At 49.1% G+C, this 14,893-nt stretch overlaps 1 protein-coding gene across 2 annotated transcripts; it reads right to left on the bottom strand.

Moving 5' to 3' along the window:
- Positions 1–5: 5 nt before the first annotated feature.
- VPS11 (VPS11 core subunit of CORVET and HOPS complexes) lies at positions 6–12,606 on the bottom strand. Of its 2 annotated transcripts, none has more exons than XM_084895992.1 (16): positions 12,349–12,606; positions 11,645–11,793; positions 11,412–11,547; positions 10,697–10,860; positions 9,885–10,132; positions 8,779–8,980; positions 7,197–7,348; positions 5,744–5,930; positions 4,609–4,755; positions 3,604–3,792; positions 3,341–3,502; positions 2,983–3,122; positions 2,699–2,901; positions 2,405–2,576; positions 796–1,018; positions 6–691 (listed from the first exon to the last, which is right to left on the bottom strand). In XM_084895992.1, exons 1-16 carry the CDS (start codon positions 12,533–12,535, stop codon positions 527–529), a joined length of 2,826 nt encoding a protein of 941 aa, XP_084752118.1. In that variant the 5' UTR covers positions 12,536–12,606; the 3' UTR covers positions 6–526. The 2 variants fall into 2 exon arrangements, with proteins under 2 accessions (XP_084752118.1, XP_084752119.1); XM_084895993.1 differs by having other exon boundaries at positions 8,846–8,980; positions 12,349–12,558.
- Between the last annotated feature and the right edge of the window lie 2,287 nt (positions 12,607–14,893).

Genomic DNA, 14,893 nt, shown 5'->3' on the forward strand with positions numbered 1-14,893 from the left:
AATCATCAAGTCCCAGAGTAACTTTATCAACCCTGAAACCGATGTAAAAAAAAAAATTTTAAATGATTTTTTTAGAGAGGGAGGGAAACATTAACTGATAGGCTGCCTCCTGCACACCCCTGCCAAGCACATGCCCTAACTGGGAATCAAACCAGCAACCTTTCTGTGTATGGGATGACATCCAACCCAGGCCCACCAGCCAGGACTGAAATCCTTTACCCACAGACTCTGGGAGCAAGGACCCCAGCACAGGCTGGCGCTCTTGGATGGAGAATAAAGCAGCTATTGTCTATGCATGGAGGTTGTTGAAGTGCCCTCCCCCAGGTTTGAATAATCAACGCTGCTCAGAAAGTTAACAGGAAACAAGATGGGCTGGCCAAAGAGATGACAGGAAAAAAAATCCGCTTTAGTCCTGAGGCTGTAGCATCAGATCACAGCAGAGGCCGGGACGTGGCTGCCTGATTGCCTGGGCTCAGTCCTGTATTCCTGCTGCTGGGCCTCCCCCTCCTCCCTCTCCCCAGGCTGTTCAAGTGCCCCTCCTGGAGTGCACAAGCAGGTCCCGCTGCAGCCCAGACTCCAGGCTTCCGGCCAGCCTCGTCGTAGGAGGGTCAGTGAGCAGTGTCAGTTTGTTGAAAACACCTCGGCCGAAGTAGTCAGCAATCACAGAGAAGCTGTCGTTGGAGCACTTGAGCTGTGGGAAAGAGCAGGAATCAGAACTGAAGGGCTGTTTCCTCAAATGAGCTCCCCTGCAGTGCTCCCGACTGAGTGGGTACTCATCTGGCCACTCTTTCCTACCTGGTGCTGGAACTGATCGTGGAGATCGCGTCTCTGTTCCTGGGCCCGGATCATATCCATGACCTTGCGGTTTTCAGGGAGGCAGGTGGGGCAGTCAGCATCGCTTTCCGAGTAACTCTCGAAGCAGTGCTGGTGGAAGGAGTGTCCACAGAGGAAGTGGACTGAGGGCAACTCCAAGGCACTGTTGCAGATGCTGCACTTGGTCTTCTGGAAAATCTTCGGGCTGCAGCAAGGGAGAGGAAAGGAGTGGCCAACAGTGAGGCAGGGCCAAGAGCCACGAGAGAAGGCGGTGGGTCCCTAAGGGAGCGCTCCAGGCCCTGCTCTCCTCACCACCTATGAAAGGCCGGAGTTCGTCTCAATATGTTCCCAGAAGTCCACCACCCAGGGTGCTTTTCTCTGCCAGCCTCACCACTGCCACAAAACTAACTGTCAGGTCTGTTTTCAAAAAAGAAATACAAAGCTGCTTAATTTATATGTATATATAGTAGACATATGACCCTTTCAGAGGCCTCTCCCAAACACCTTAGAAATTCTCTCTCTCTCTCTCTCTCTCTCTCTCTCTCTCTCTCTCTCTCACACACACACACACACACACACACACACACTCCTCACCCTACTCCCTTTCCTCAACTTTCTTCTTTGAACTTAACACCATCTAACATACTATAACATTTTGCTTATTTAATATGTTAACTGTCTGTCTCTACCTCTACAATGTAAACTCCACTGTGTTGTTAACAGTACTTGGGCCCTGCCAGTATGGCTGTGGCTGAGCATCTCTCCATCTTCCTTCTTCTCTGAAATCAATTAAAAAATATTAAAAAGAAGAAGAAGAAGAAGAAGAGGAGGAGGAGGAGGAGGAGGAGGAGGAGGAGGAGGAGGAAGAGGAGGAGGAGGAGGAGGGGGGGAGGAGGGGGGAGGGGGAGGAGGAGGAGGAGGGGGAGGAGGGGGAGGAGGGAGAGGAGGAGTACTTGGAACATAATAGGGGCTCAGTAAATATTTGTGGGATTGTTCTCTAATACACATTTTATAATATTAAGGGCAAATAATATTTAAAGAGTTAGCATTAATGTCTACTATATATACATTATAAGTTAAGCACTTTTGTATTTCTTTTTGAAAATATGTTCTTACTGATTTCAGAGAGAGGAAGAGAGGGGGAGAGAGAGAGAGAAACATCAATGAGAGAAAAACATTGATCAGCTGCCTCCTGCACGCCCCCTACTGGGAGCTGAGCCTGCGATCCGGACCAGGCAACCTCCTGGTCCATGTGATGGTGCTCAACAAACTGGGCCACACTGGCCAGGCCTCTTTTTGTGTTTTCTAAAGCAAAGTTTTTACCTCTGAATGGCTTCTAACCACACAACTTAGATGTGTGTTTAGAAAATGTAAAATACAGATAAGCAAATACAGAAAGAAAAGTACCCATACTAGATAATATCCTGCAAAGCCTGATAAATAACGATCTCTTTTGGAATTCCTCCATTAAAACATTTGCAAGCATGAAATGCTCAAACGCACTCCATGTATCTTTTGTCTTTTAAAAGCATTGACACCTGTGAAGGACAAGGTTATCCCTGGACTCCGCCAGCTGTTCCGATGCCAGTACCTCGCCTTGAGCTCCTGGATCTCCTGGCGGATGCGGGTGGTCTCCTCGCGGTACCGCCGCACCCGGAGCTCGTCCTGTGCAATCTGCTGGCTCTGTTTCTGCAGTTTCTGGACCAGGTAGTCCCGGATGACAGATAGGGTGGCGGTGGAGTTGTGGGCCAGGGTCTGCACCACTGAGATTGGGGTCCAGGGGGAAACAATAAATCAAGCAGTACCCACCGGACAGAGCTCCTGCCGCAGCACCCCTGATTTTCAGCAGTTGGCACCTACCCACCCACCCTGTCCTCCCAAGTACCTAGAAGTGGTGGCATGAGGTTCTTGCTCTCAATATGCTTGAGCACAGCTGCCACGTACTCCTTGCAGTCCTCCTCCTTGCGGGCGAAGTAGCTGAGCGCCTGCTCCCACAGAGAGGGCTCCTGCTCCCCGTGGCGCTCACACACGGCGATCACCTGCCGGTACTGCTCGTGCTGCATGTAGTAGTGCATCATCTGCTGGTACCTGTGCCAAGCAGGCCACTCAGAGGCCATCCCGGGAACATGACCCGGACCCTTCCTCCTTCCCTGAAATCCCCCCTCTTACAGCTTCCCCTGCTCGTAGAGGTGCAGGACCCCGTCCTGGAAGTCGTGCATCTGGCAGAGGACCAGGGCCTTGTCAAAGACATCGCAGAAGCGGCCGCTCTTCAGGAGGGAGATGGCCTCTGCGTGAAGCTTCTCTTTGACCTGGGGCAGGAGAGGGCTGCTGGCCATAAGGAAAACCCACACGGCCTCGTGGGCAAGGCAAGCCAACTCTCTCTTCCCCTCAGCCCACTCTCCTTCTTCCTGAGGACATTTAGCACCATGGTGAGGCGTGATTGGTCTGGAGAAGACAGCCAAAGCAACCACAGAAGATGGGAGCACGGTCTGTTCTCCAGCACCTCCTGCAGCTTCCCCAGCCTCACCTGCGGGTCCTTCTCATGGGCCCAGTTCTGTAGTCGTAGCTCGAGGAGCGTGTCGTAGATGCCCTGCGGCGAGTCGGGCTGCACCGCACTCATGTGCTCTAGGAAAGCTTTCAGCTCTCGTGGGTTGTTGGCAAAGATGGGGATGAACTCCTCTGAGTTGGCCTAAGATGGTAATGGAGGGGAGAGGCGGAGTGAGTGACCTTGGTGCCTAAGATGCCCCAAAGAGGATCCCTGCTGTCCAACAGCCATTCCCCAGGCCTCACCCTGCAGCCTGGTGACTCCCTGTCACCTTGGCCTTCAAGGCTGGGTCGATAGTTGGTACAAAGTCCCTTCAGCAACTGGGTCGTCTGCTCTGGTATGTGGTGCATGAGGATCTTGCCGTAGCGTTTCATGTTGCTCTCTGCCTGCTCAAAAGGCAGCTTGCCAATGTACCGAAGGGCTTCCTGGTAATTCTGTGGAGACATAAGGGGCAGAGTAAGGGCATGTTCCTGTCTCACCCACTAGGAAGCACTGTCATCATTCCAGAATGTCCTAGAGAAAGAACAGAACTTTGAGTCAATTGCCAAAACTGGTTTGGCTCAGTGGACAGAGTGTCGGCCTGCGGAATGAAAGGTCCCGGGTTCGATTCCGGTCAAGGGCATGTAACTTGGTTGCGGCCACATCCCCAGTAGGGGGTATGCAAGAGGCAGCTGATCGATGATTCTCTCTCATCGATGTTTCCAACTCTCTATCCCTCTCTCTTCCTCTCTGTAAAAAATCAATAAAATATATTAAAAAAGCTAAAGCTGGTTTGGCTCAGTGGATAGAGCGTTGGTCTACTGACTGAAGGGTCCCGCGTTCGATTCCGGTCAAGGGCATGTACCTTGGTTGTGGGCATATCCCCGGTGGGGGTTGTACAGGAGGCAGCTGGTCGATGTTTCTCTCATCATCGATGTTTCTGACTCTATCCCTCTCCCTTTCTCTCTGTAAAAAATCAATAAAATAATTAAAAAAAAAAAAAATATATATATATATATATATCTATCTTAAAAAAAAAAAAAAGTCTCCCCTTCTGCCCTGACCTGTGTGCTCAGTGGTTAGAGTATCACCCTAGACACTGAGTTCGGAAGGCAATCAATCGATGTGTCTCTCTCACACTGATGGATGTCTGTTTGTCTGTCTGTCTCCCTTCCATTCTCCCTAAAAATCAATGAAAAAAAAATCCTCTGGTGAGGATTAACAAAAAAACACCTCCACGAAATTGAAGGGAAAGAAAGAATCTCCCCTACCTTGATGTCCTCTAGCTGGATCTTCAGGTACCACTCGTGGTGTGCATGGTTCTCGGCCAGATAGAGGGCGTGGGAGTAGTAGCCAGCCTGCCGCAGCACCCTGATGGCTGTCTCCACATCAAAGTGGACTTCACTCTCACTCTTGGTCTGCCGGGAACATGAGACAACATCACTCCAGGAGAGGCGGTGGTCAGGAAAGGAGAGGAAAGAGCGTCAGACTCCAGACCAGATTCTTAAGGTAATATAAAGCCCGTGCTCTTAGAAACACCAATCAGAAAGGATATATGCACCCCTATGTTCATAGCAGCACAATCTACAATAGCTAGAATCTGGAAACAGCCTAGGTGCCCGTCAGCAGATGATTGGATCAAAAAACTATGGTACATCTACACAATGGAATACTATGCTGCCATAAAAAAGAAGGAATTCTCATCATTTGCAGCAACCTGGATAGAACTAGAGAACATCATGCTGAGTGAAATAAGCCAGTCAATGAAAGAGAAATACTACATGGCCTCACTCATTTATGGATATTAAAGAACATTATAAACTGATGAACCAAAAGTCAGATATAGAGACAGTAAAGCAACAAGCAGACTGTAAAATTACAGCGGGGAGAGTAGGGAGATCTGGGGGAGATAAGAGATCAACCGAAGGACTTGTATACATGCATATAAGTACAACCAATGGACACAAAACTCTGGGGAGGGGGGGTACGCATGGGAGGGGGGGGCAATGTTAAAATATGTACACAGATAATAATTTAATAAAAAAATAAAAAATAAAGCCCGTGCTCTTAAAAAGCATGCTCCCTGCCTCTCAGGAAGTTTCTGAGGGCCGATTCCTCTGCCGCTACTACTCCGAGGGACTCCTCCGGACAAAGGCTGCCCCACTACTACCTCCCCGGGCTCAGGTACCGAGGGAAGTTCTGGCGCCGTAAAGAAGGGAGACAGGAGAGAACCAGCAGGAGCGCGGTTCCTCTTCCCGTTTATAGACAGAGGGTCCTTCCTGGTCCCGAATGAGGGCAGCTTTCCTCTCCCTGCACCTGCTGAAGGACGGCCAGCCCTGGGGAGCCAGTGCTCAATGGGGGCCTCCAGGAATGCCCGTCCTGCTCCACCACCCCCATCCCCCACACCTTGATGAACTCCTCCAGCCTCAAGCTGTCCTTGAGCTTGGTGTAGCAGTTGAGCAACAGGGTGGTGTGGTCGGCATTGGCCAGGGACTGCCGGTGCAGGGTCTGCAGGTAGGCGGTCAGGTTGTGGATACGCTGGGCATCCAGAAATTTGCGGATCACGTATGACGGTTCCAACTTTCCAATGGTTCTAGGGAGACACGTGCACAAGAAGCATCAGGATCAGTGTCCTTTTCGCACTTTCACACGCTCAGGAAGCACTTGCAGAGCTTCCTTTTTAAAGAAATATTTTTTACTGATTTGAGAGGAAGGAAGAGGGATAGAGAGACAGAAACAGCGATGAGAGATACATCAATGAGCTGTCTAATGCATGCACCGTACGAAGATCGAGCCAGCAACCTGGGCATGTGCCCTGATTGGGAATCAAATTAGGGACCTCTTGGTTCATGGGTTGATGCTCAACTACTGAGCCACACCAGCCGGGCACTTGCAAATCTTAAAAGGGCTGCAGAAAGGCCTGAGAGCCTGCATTTCCAACCAAGTCCCAGGGGACATTGAGGATGCTATTCTGTGGCCACAGGAGTAACAAGCCTCCAGAGCACTAATTCTTTTTTTTTTTTTTTTTTTAATCTATCTTATTGATTTTTTACAGAGAGGAAGAGAGAGGGATAGAGTGTTAGAAACATCAATGAGAGAGATTCATCCATCAGCTGCCTCTTGCACATCCCCTACTGGGGATGTGCCCGCAACCAAGATACATGCCCTTAACCGGAATCGAACCTGGGAATTTTCAGTCCGCAGGCCAATGCTCTATCCACTGAGCCAAACCGGTTTTGGCGAGAGCACTAATTCTTAAAGTTGTCTGAAAACAGGAATTCTAGAGAAGTTGGGAAAGAAGCTTCAAAACCCCTTTTTAGGACAGGAAATTCTAAGAATTAATACCAAGGAAAGAATGTGTGGGAGAACTAGGTAAAAATGAATATTAACAAAGGGCAAACTACGGTTTAAAATAACCAAAACCGGTTTGGCTCAGTGGTAGAGCGTCGGCCTGCGGAATGAAAGGTCCCGGGTTCGATTCCGGTCAAGGGCATGTACATTGGTTGTAGGCACATCCCCAATAGGGGGTGTGCAAGAGGCAGCTGGTCGATGTTTCTCTCCCATTGATGTTTCTGGCTCTCTATCTCTCTCCTTTCCTCTCTGTAAAAAATCAATAAAATATATATATCAATATATATTTTAAAATAAAAGAAAATAATAGGTGTTTATCAGCTCAATTGCATTCTGGTCAGGTAATATTTCACCCTAAACATTCCTTTCCACATACTGTCTCCGCCCGCAGGGCATCCAGTTTCTGTAAAACAAAAGGAAGGTTCCTGGTGGAGTCAGCCCTCCCGAGCAGGTGTGAGCCACCTGCTGCCTGTCTGATTCAGAGCCACACCCTGAGCACCCGGCTGACCGGATGTACTGCTGCACCGCCCCGTCGTGGTTGCCCTTGCTGTAGAGATGGTCGCCGTACTGCATGAAGATCTGGGCCAACCCGTCACTGTCCAGGTGCTGGCTCTTGGCCAGGTTAATGGCCATCTCAAACAGGTTCTTCTTAAACAGCATCTGGAAGGAGAGATTGGAAAATTGTAGACGCAGTCCTGAGGCGACACCTCCCCAGAATGGACCCACAGCACACATGCCAGACAGTCCTGAGGTTCTCATCAGCCTAGAACCCTGCAGGGTGAGACCTCCGATACTCCCAGACCAACATCAGGTTACCTCCTACCTCTCTGCAGAGGGAGGACCCTGGAAGTAGGCTCAGGCTCCTGGCCAGTACTTCCCTCTAAAGCAAGCATATCAGACTCAAAGGCTGCACGGGCCAATAAACAAGGTGTAAGTGTATGTGGCTGCAAAAACAACTAAAGTTTCAATTTTCAAAGAAACCTAGGCTTACTTTGATAGAGACATGCTGGATACAAAGGGCTGAAATAAATGAGTCATCGTTAACATAAAATAGAATATTTTAATAAAAATTAAGACTTTTTCTTGAATATTAACTTCTCAGACATTGAATAACTGCACAAATTAATAAGCGTAAAGCAAATAAACCTATTTTTCTTGTTCTCCTAGAGCAAGCCGAAACCGGTTTGGCTCAGTGGATAGAGCGTCAGCCTGCAGACTGAAAGGTCCCGGGTTCAATTCCGGTCAAGGGCATGTACCTTGGTTGCGGCACATCCCCAATGGGGAGTGTGCAAGAGGCAGCTGATCGATGAATCTCTCTCATCGGTGTTTCTAACTCTCTATCCCTCTCTTCCTCTCTGTAAAAAATCAATAAAAATATACTTTAAAAAATTTACTAAAGCAAAATGTTTCCTGCGCACACCAAACAAGTCAGCCCAAGACTAATGGCGTGGCAATTGGCTGTTAAAATATTTGCTGCCGCCGAAACCGGTTTGGCTCAATAGATAGAGCGTTGGCTTGGGGACTGGAAGGTCCCGGGTTCGATTCCGGTCAGGGGCATGTACCTTGGTTGCGGGCATATCCCCAGTAGGGGGTGTGCAGGAGGCAGCTGATCGATGACTCTCTCTCATCGATGTTTCTAACTCTTTGTCTCTCTCTCTTCCTCTCTGTACAAAATCAATAAAATATATTTAAAAAAAAAAAAAATATTTGCTGCCAGTATTAGTAGAGAGAAATGGTGCTCCTGTGCATAAGGGAAATGAATGCAACACGGTTGTAGTCATCAGTCAGTTGTAGTTTGTTATTAATAATCATGCATTACAGGATATTGTAAAAATTAAGTAAGAAATGTTTATTAAAATGTTTCTTACATACCGTTATATTGGCTGGGCAGCAAAAATATTCGTTATGGGCCGCATGTGGCCAAGTTTGACATGCTTGCTCTAAAGCCTCATCCCAGGCCATTTACCCAAGGAGCTGATAAGGCTATGACCCAAAGAGAAGGGTACGCTCTGGCTAAGGTGTCTTGGGAGCCTGTTCCTACAGCAGTATCGGGGTGCCTATGACCAGCGCTGGGACCCTGGTGGCCTTGCCTCCAGTTTGGTCTGTGTGTCCTTCTCCTGCAGTGCGTGGACCCGCCCATCCCGCGTCAGCACGTACAGGGAGCCCCACTCAGCAAGCACATCCACTATGTCCTCAAAGACGGCGCTGTAGGCGATAAACTTGTTGCACAGGTCATAGATGTTGAGAATCTGCTTGTCGGAGCTCTGCGAGTCCCTGTTGGTAAACTCTGACCTGTGTGGGAAAGAAAAAGCACCAGACATTTGTACCTTCTCTGCCTCAGCTTCCCCTTTATTTCCTTTCCAGTGGCAACTTTGATTTTTTTTATTGGTTGATTTTAGGGAGAAAGGGGGAGAAACAGAGACAGAAACATCAATTTGTTGTTTCACTTATTTATGCATTCATTGGTTGATTCTTGCATGTGCTGACTGGGATCAAACCTGCAACCTTGGTGTATGAGGATGATGCTCTAACCAACTGAGCTATCCAGCCAGGCTCCAGTGACAACTTTGGAGCTGCCCGTTCCACTCAGAACAAATCGCCTCTTGGCCCTTCTAGAAGCTCATCCCATGACATGCAGCATTGTGCTGGCAGTCATAGGAGAGAACATACAGATCTGATCTTACCCTGTAAGCCCTATAACTAACACAGATAACAGGTTAAAAATTAAGTTTATTTAAACACCCATTCGTTTAACAAATAATCAGCACCTAGCAGATGTTAAGCACTGTGCTTAGTACTGAATGAACAGGCTAACACCTGGGTTATTTCCGTCACGCGGAGAACCCACCGCCCGTCCAGGTGGCTCAGACAAAAAATTCTGGGTCCTGCACTTCCTAGTGTTTTTACTACTTAAGCCCTCCTTCCTCTGCCCCAATTTACTTTTACTAAAGAGTACAAAATTAATACCAGGTCCAAAATTCTCTGGAACATTCTAGGGCATCAGGACTGCTCAACAAATGTCTGCAGCACAACACATTTTCCCATGTAAACATAGTAACTGGTTCTAGGTATAAGCAGGATCTACATAAAACCAGAGGAGGAGACCAGGAGACTGCCAGGACCCCGGTGTAGGGTTTTAGAATCAGGTCAGTCTGGGGATCGAGCACAGCCCTCTCCCTCTCCCTGGAGCTCTTACTTGGGAGAAACCTTCCGGTCCCGGGAGACAATGACAAGGTAGCCTCGAAACCAGTGAGCAATGAGTTTATGGCCCTCAAAGGCGAAGCAAGGCCCACGTTCGTCAGGCTGGTACAAGTAGACACACTCATCCCCGGCCACAATGAATTGCAGGTCCTGAGAAGGGTCGCTTAGGGCTGAGCAGCGCAGGCCACAACCGTGCGTATCCAACTCCACACGAGGGTAGTCCTTTCCAGAAACTATATAGGACTTGGAGAAGAAAGAAAGGGTTAGCAGGCACCCTGAGACCCCGGCATCTAAGCCTTCCCAAAGGTATTCCCATCTCCGTACTCACTCTCTCTTTAATTCTCAGCCCCTAAGACTTTCCCTGTCGCTTGCCTTCTCCCATCTACCAAATACATAAGCAGGGACCACACTTCCTTCTCCTGTATATACTGTCACTACCTACTACAGGAATTCTGCAAATAAGAGAAATACAATAATCTTACTATTTTATCAAAAGACTGTTGCTGAGAGTAGGCTGTTATAAATTAGGAGCAAAGGATCCAGGGAAGTAAAGCAACTTGTCTAATGTCACTTCACAAGTTAGTTAGAAGAAAAATTCAGGTTTTTTCTTACAAGCCCAGAGTTCTTTTCCTAACTCTACATTTCCTACTCTCTCAAACGAAGAAAGAAGCTCAGCAGATGACTCCAGGCTATATGACGACAAGTGTAAGAATCCCGCCTCTCCTGTCAGGGCCTAAGCTAACCCCCTAAGCAACGGAGAAAGAAGCCTTTCACACTTGCTCCTAACAGTGGAGGTCCTGGTCATACCTGAACGTTCTCTGTGGTCACAACAAACAAGTGAGTGGTCTTTCCCGCTTGGCGAAAGGCCAGCCCGGTCACAGGATAGCTGCCCTTGTGCAAAATCTGGGTCTTGCTATGCCGGTCCCGAGTGATGTCTCCTTTGTTCAAGGTAACACTGCCATCCGTGAAGCCTGTGCAAGAGCAGGAAACACCTCACTGAGGGGAAGGTCAGGAAGCACAGGGGGAAGGACCATTTGAAGCACCCATTAGAAGTGATGAGACTTCTCTCCATCCCCAACTCCTCCGATGGCTAACATGGAGATGACAGGTACTCCCTGACTCATTTTCTTTTTTTCCCTTTTTTTAATATATATTTTATTGATTTTTTTACAGAGAGGAAGGGAGAGGGATAGAGAACTAGAAACATCGATGAGAGAGAAACATCGAACAGCTGCCTCTTGCACACCCCCTACCAGGGATGTGCCCGAAACCAATGTACATGCCCCTGACTGGAATCGAACCTGGGACCTTTCAGTCCATAGAACAACGCTCTATCCACTGAGCCAAACTGGTTTCAGCTCACTGACTCATTTTCAAAGAACAAAACTAAATCCTTTCCTATTCCAAACTCTAATATCTCAGAACAAGGTGGTCCAATGAAAACAATATTAGCTGCAGAAGCAACTCTGAAAAACATCTACAGAGAATCCTGGAGCTTTAGCTTTGCCCTCTTTCTGCTTACCGATGGCCATAAAATTGAGATTTTCATGGACAGTCAAACAGGACACAACAGTGGGCTCTGTTCCTGGGATGGCAGGGAAGATTCGAGTACAGAGTGGATTGCCACCATCTCTCTTCTCGAGGTTCCAGATTTTGACCTGTTGGCAGACCTCAGATGGATGAATGCTCATCAGCCTCCCACAGACAAACATTCCCAGACGTCTGGGTCTTTCCTGTTACCTGCCCAGGACTCACCAGGGGGTTGATGCCCTGCTCATCCTCACCAACAGATGCCAGAATGTTGTGCTGCTTCAGTTGGTACAGGTGTGTCACCCGCAGCTTGTAGGCTTGGAAGCCGGTCAGCTGGAGGGAGCGGGACAAGAACCAGACCTGACCTTCCATATGTGCAGAGCAGTCAAGGAGCCTCCTTTCCAAGGAGAGAGACTGACATTTAGGCCAGAACCCAGGTAACTAACATACATGCAGCTCTTTAAATTTCCATGGACTTGTCCATCTTATCTCCTGGGCTCCCTTATCTTTAAAAGAGTAAAAAGGGACCAGAGTGTAGAGGCAGCAATGTGAAGAACAAAGCAGCAAACTCCTGTTCTCATTTACCTTGTCACCCCAATACCGGGCAGGGAGATAGGGACCCTTTACATATTCTTCTTTTAAAATAAACTTGCACCCTTTCCTTTGGCCTTAAAATAACCCTACTGAACATTGGCATTTCATACCCTTTTACAGATAAGGCAGTTGAAGCCTGGGGAGATTAAACGATTGCCCATGACGACTCAGTTGGCAAGTTAGAGAATGGCCTTCCTGCCCTCAGACCTTCGGCGGCACCGGGCGCCCATCTACAGGAAGGGGCACGTGGCAGGAACACTCCGAGGGGCCGATTCTGTCCCAGCGGGGTCTCCTCAGGAGTCCGGGGAGGGACGGCAGCGCCAGGTGAAGGATATCTCCAAAGACAAGGCTCCCTCGGCCCGAGTCGCAGACAGTGATGCCAGGAGGGAGGCAGAGGAACTTGGAAGCAGCCGGCCCAGAGGTAAGCGCGGGCCCGGGAGCGGGCCCATCACTGCCCAGCGGCTCCTTCACCACCTCCTTGTCGAAGAAAACGAAGCGCCGCCACTGCAAGTAGGCCGCCATCTTGGCCCAAGACCCCGGCTTCCAGTCGTAGATCACGTGAGAGGCGCCCAGAATCACATGACTCACAGCTTCCTGGAGCCTGAAGGCCCGGCCCGCCGCAGTGAAAGCTTCCGGCAGCCGGCGAGAGGAGGGGCCGCGGGAGGGGGCGGGGCCGCGGGAGGGAGGGGGCGCGGGGGCGGGGCGCGGGGGAGGACACCCCGCCCACCACTTGAAACCCCGCACTTGACGGTTTGCGGCCTGAGACTGGACTGGCTGAAAAGCTCCTAAGAGCTGGCCCTTGCCCGGCTGGCGAGGCTCGGTGGTGGGTGTCGACCTCTGAGCCAGGGGGTCGCGGGTTCGTACCCTGTCGGTACATTCCGCAGCTGCGGTTCCATTCCCAGTCAGTGGCGGGAGGCCGCCAATGAATGATCATCTCACAGTTGATGTGATGATGTTTGTCTCTCTCTCTTCCTCTCTGAAATTAATTTAAAAAAATATTTTAAAAGTCCAGGCATTGAGAATCAAGATGAGGAATGTCTAGACTAGGGGTGTCGAACTCAATCAGAGAAGGGGCCAAAATCTAAAATCCAGCCTAAATCGCGGGCCGAATGGTTTACTGAACAGTCATAAACTGACAATGTCATAAACTGACAGCGGAGTGCAGTGATGACAGCGCGGCGCGGGCCACATTGCAAGGCCTGGCGGGCTGGATTTGGCCCTCGGGCCTTGTGTTTGACATATGTGGTCTAGACAAAATAAATATGCAGAAGCCGGTGGTGCCCTGCCCCAGGAGCTCAGTTGGAGTGTCCTGTACACCGAAAGGTTGCCCGTTTGATTTCCAGTGGGGGCACAAGCCTGGGTTAGAGGCAACCAACCACACCCATCAGGCTGGTACAAGTAGGCACACTTATCCCCATGTTTCTTCTTCTCTCTCCCCCATCCTCTCTTTCTAAAAATCAGTGAAAACATGTCCTCAGATGAGAAAAAAATATATAGGTGGTATTTTTATACACTGATAACAAACTATCAGAAAGAGAAATTAAGAAAACAACTTCATTTACTATTAAAACATACAAAATAAAGTTTAACCAAGGAGGTAAAAGACCTGTACTTGGAAAGTTTTAGGACACTGAAGAAAAAATAGAGGAAGATACAAATAAGTGGAAGCATACACCATGTTTATGATTGGAAAAGCTAACATCATTAAAATGTCTATACCACACAAAGCAATCTATAAATTCAATGCAATTCCTATTAAAATACCAATGGCATATTTCACAGATGTAGAACAAGTATTCCAAAAATTTATATGGAACTAAAAATAAACCAACCTGAATAGCCTCAGCAATCTCTCTCTCTCTCTTTTTTTTTTTTTTATGGTGGTGGCACCAATTTTTATATATTTTATTTATTTTAAAATACATTTTATTGAGTTTTTACAGAGAGGAAGGGAGAGGAATAGAGAGTTCAAAACATCAATGAGCTGCCTCCTGCACATCTTCCACTGGGGATGTGCCCACTACGAAGGTACATGCCCTTGACCAGAATCGAACCTGAGACCTTTCAGTCCGCAGGCCGATGCTCTATCCACTGAGCCACACTGGTTAGGGCAGTGGTGGCACCAATTTGTAATCCCAGCCACAATGCACGAGGGCTGCCTCCCCCCACCCACACTGTTTGATTCATTGAGTCATTGATGATAACCATGTGATAGGTGTGTCATGGCGTCCTCTCTTCTTCCTGGTAAAAGTCAAAGAGCCTGTTGCTCCTCCTGCACCCCAGTCTGGTCACAATAGCCACCTCCATTTTCTTTTCTTTATTTATTTTATTAAATATGTTTCCATTGATTTTAGAGAGAGAGAGGGCGAGACAGAAACATCCCAGGCTGCCCCCCCCCCACACACACACACACGGAGCAGCAATGCAGGCATGTGCCCTGACATGACCGAGAATTGAAGAGGTGACCACTTGGTGCATAAGACGATGCTCAACCCATTGAGCCACATCAGCCGGGCGGCCACCTCCGTTTTCAAACATGCCAGGAATGTCCCCAGCTCGGGGCCTCTGCAGCGGCTCATCCCACTGCCTGGAATGCCCTGTGTGATGCCATGACGCAGGCCTTCTCCTTCCACTGACTTGTGGGTCAGGCCTGCTCTGCTCCCCACCTTCACCAGGACCCCCGCCTCTAAAGCTGACCTACGCGTTCCCCCGCGGCAGGTGCGGCCTCCTCACTCCGCACATAACTCACTCATCTCGGCTTTCCCTGCCTTCCCCGCTGGAACAGGAGCAGGCGCTTTCAATGTGTGCTCAGGAGTGGGTCCTGGGAGCCCAGGCCAAGCTGGAGTGGTTGCCAGGAGGCGAGGCCAGTAGGCAGGCCCC

The sequence above is a fragment of the Pipistrellus hanaki genome (assembly GCF_964339955.1).
Source record: "Pipistrellus hanaki genome assembly, chromosome: 9".
Classification (NCBI taxonomy): domain Eukaryota; kingdom Metazoa; phylum Chordata; class Mammalia; order Chiroptera; family Vespertilionidae; genus Pipistrellus; species Pipistrellus hanaki.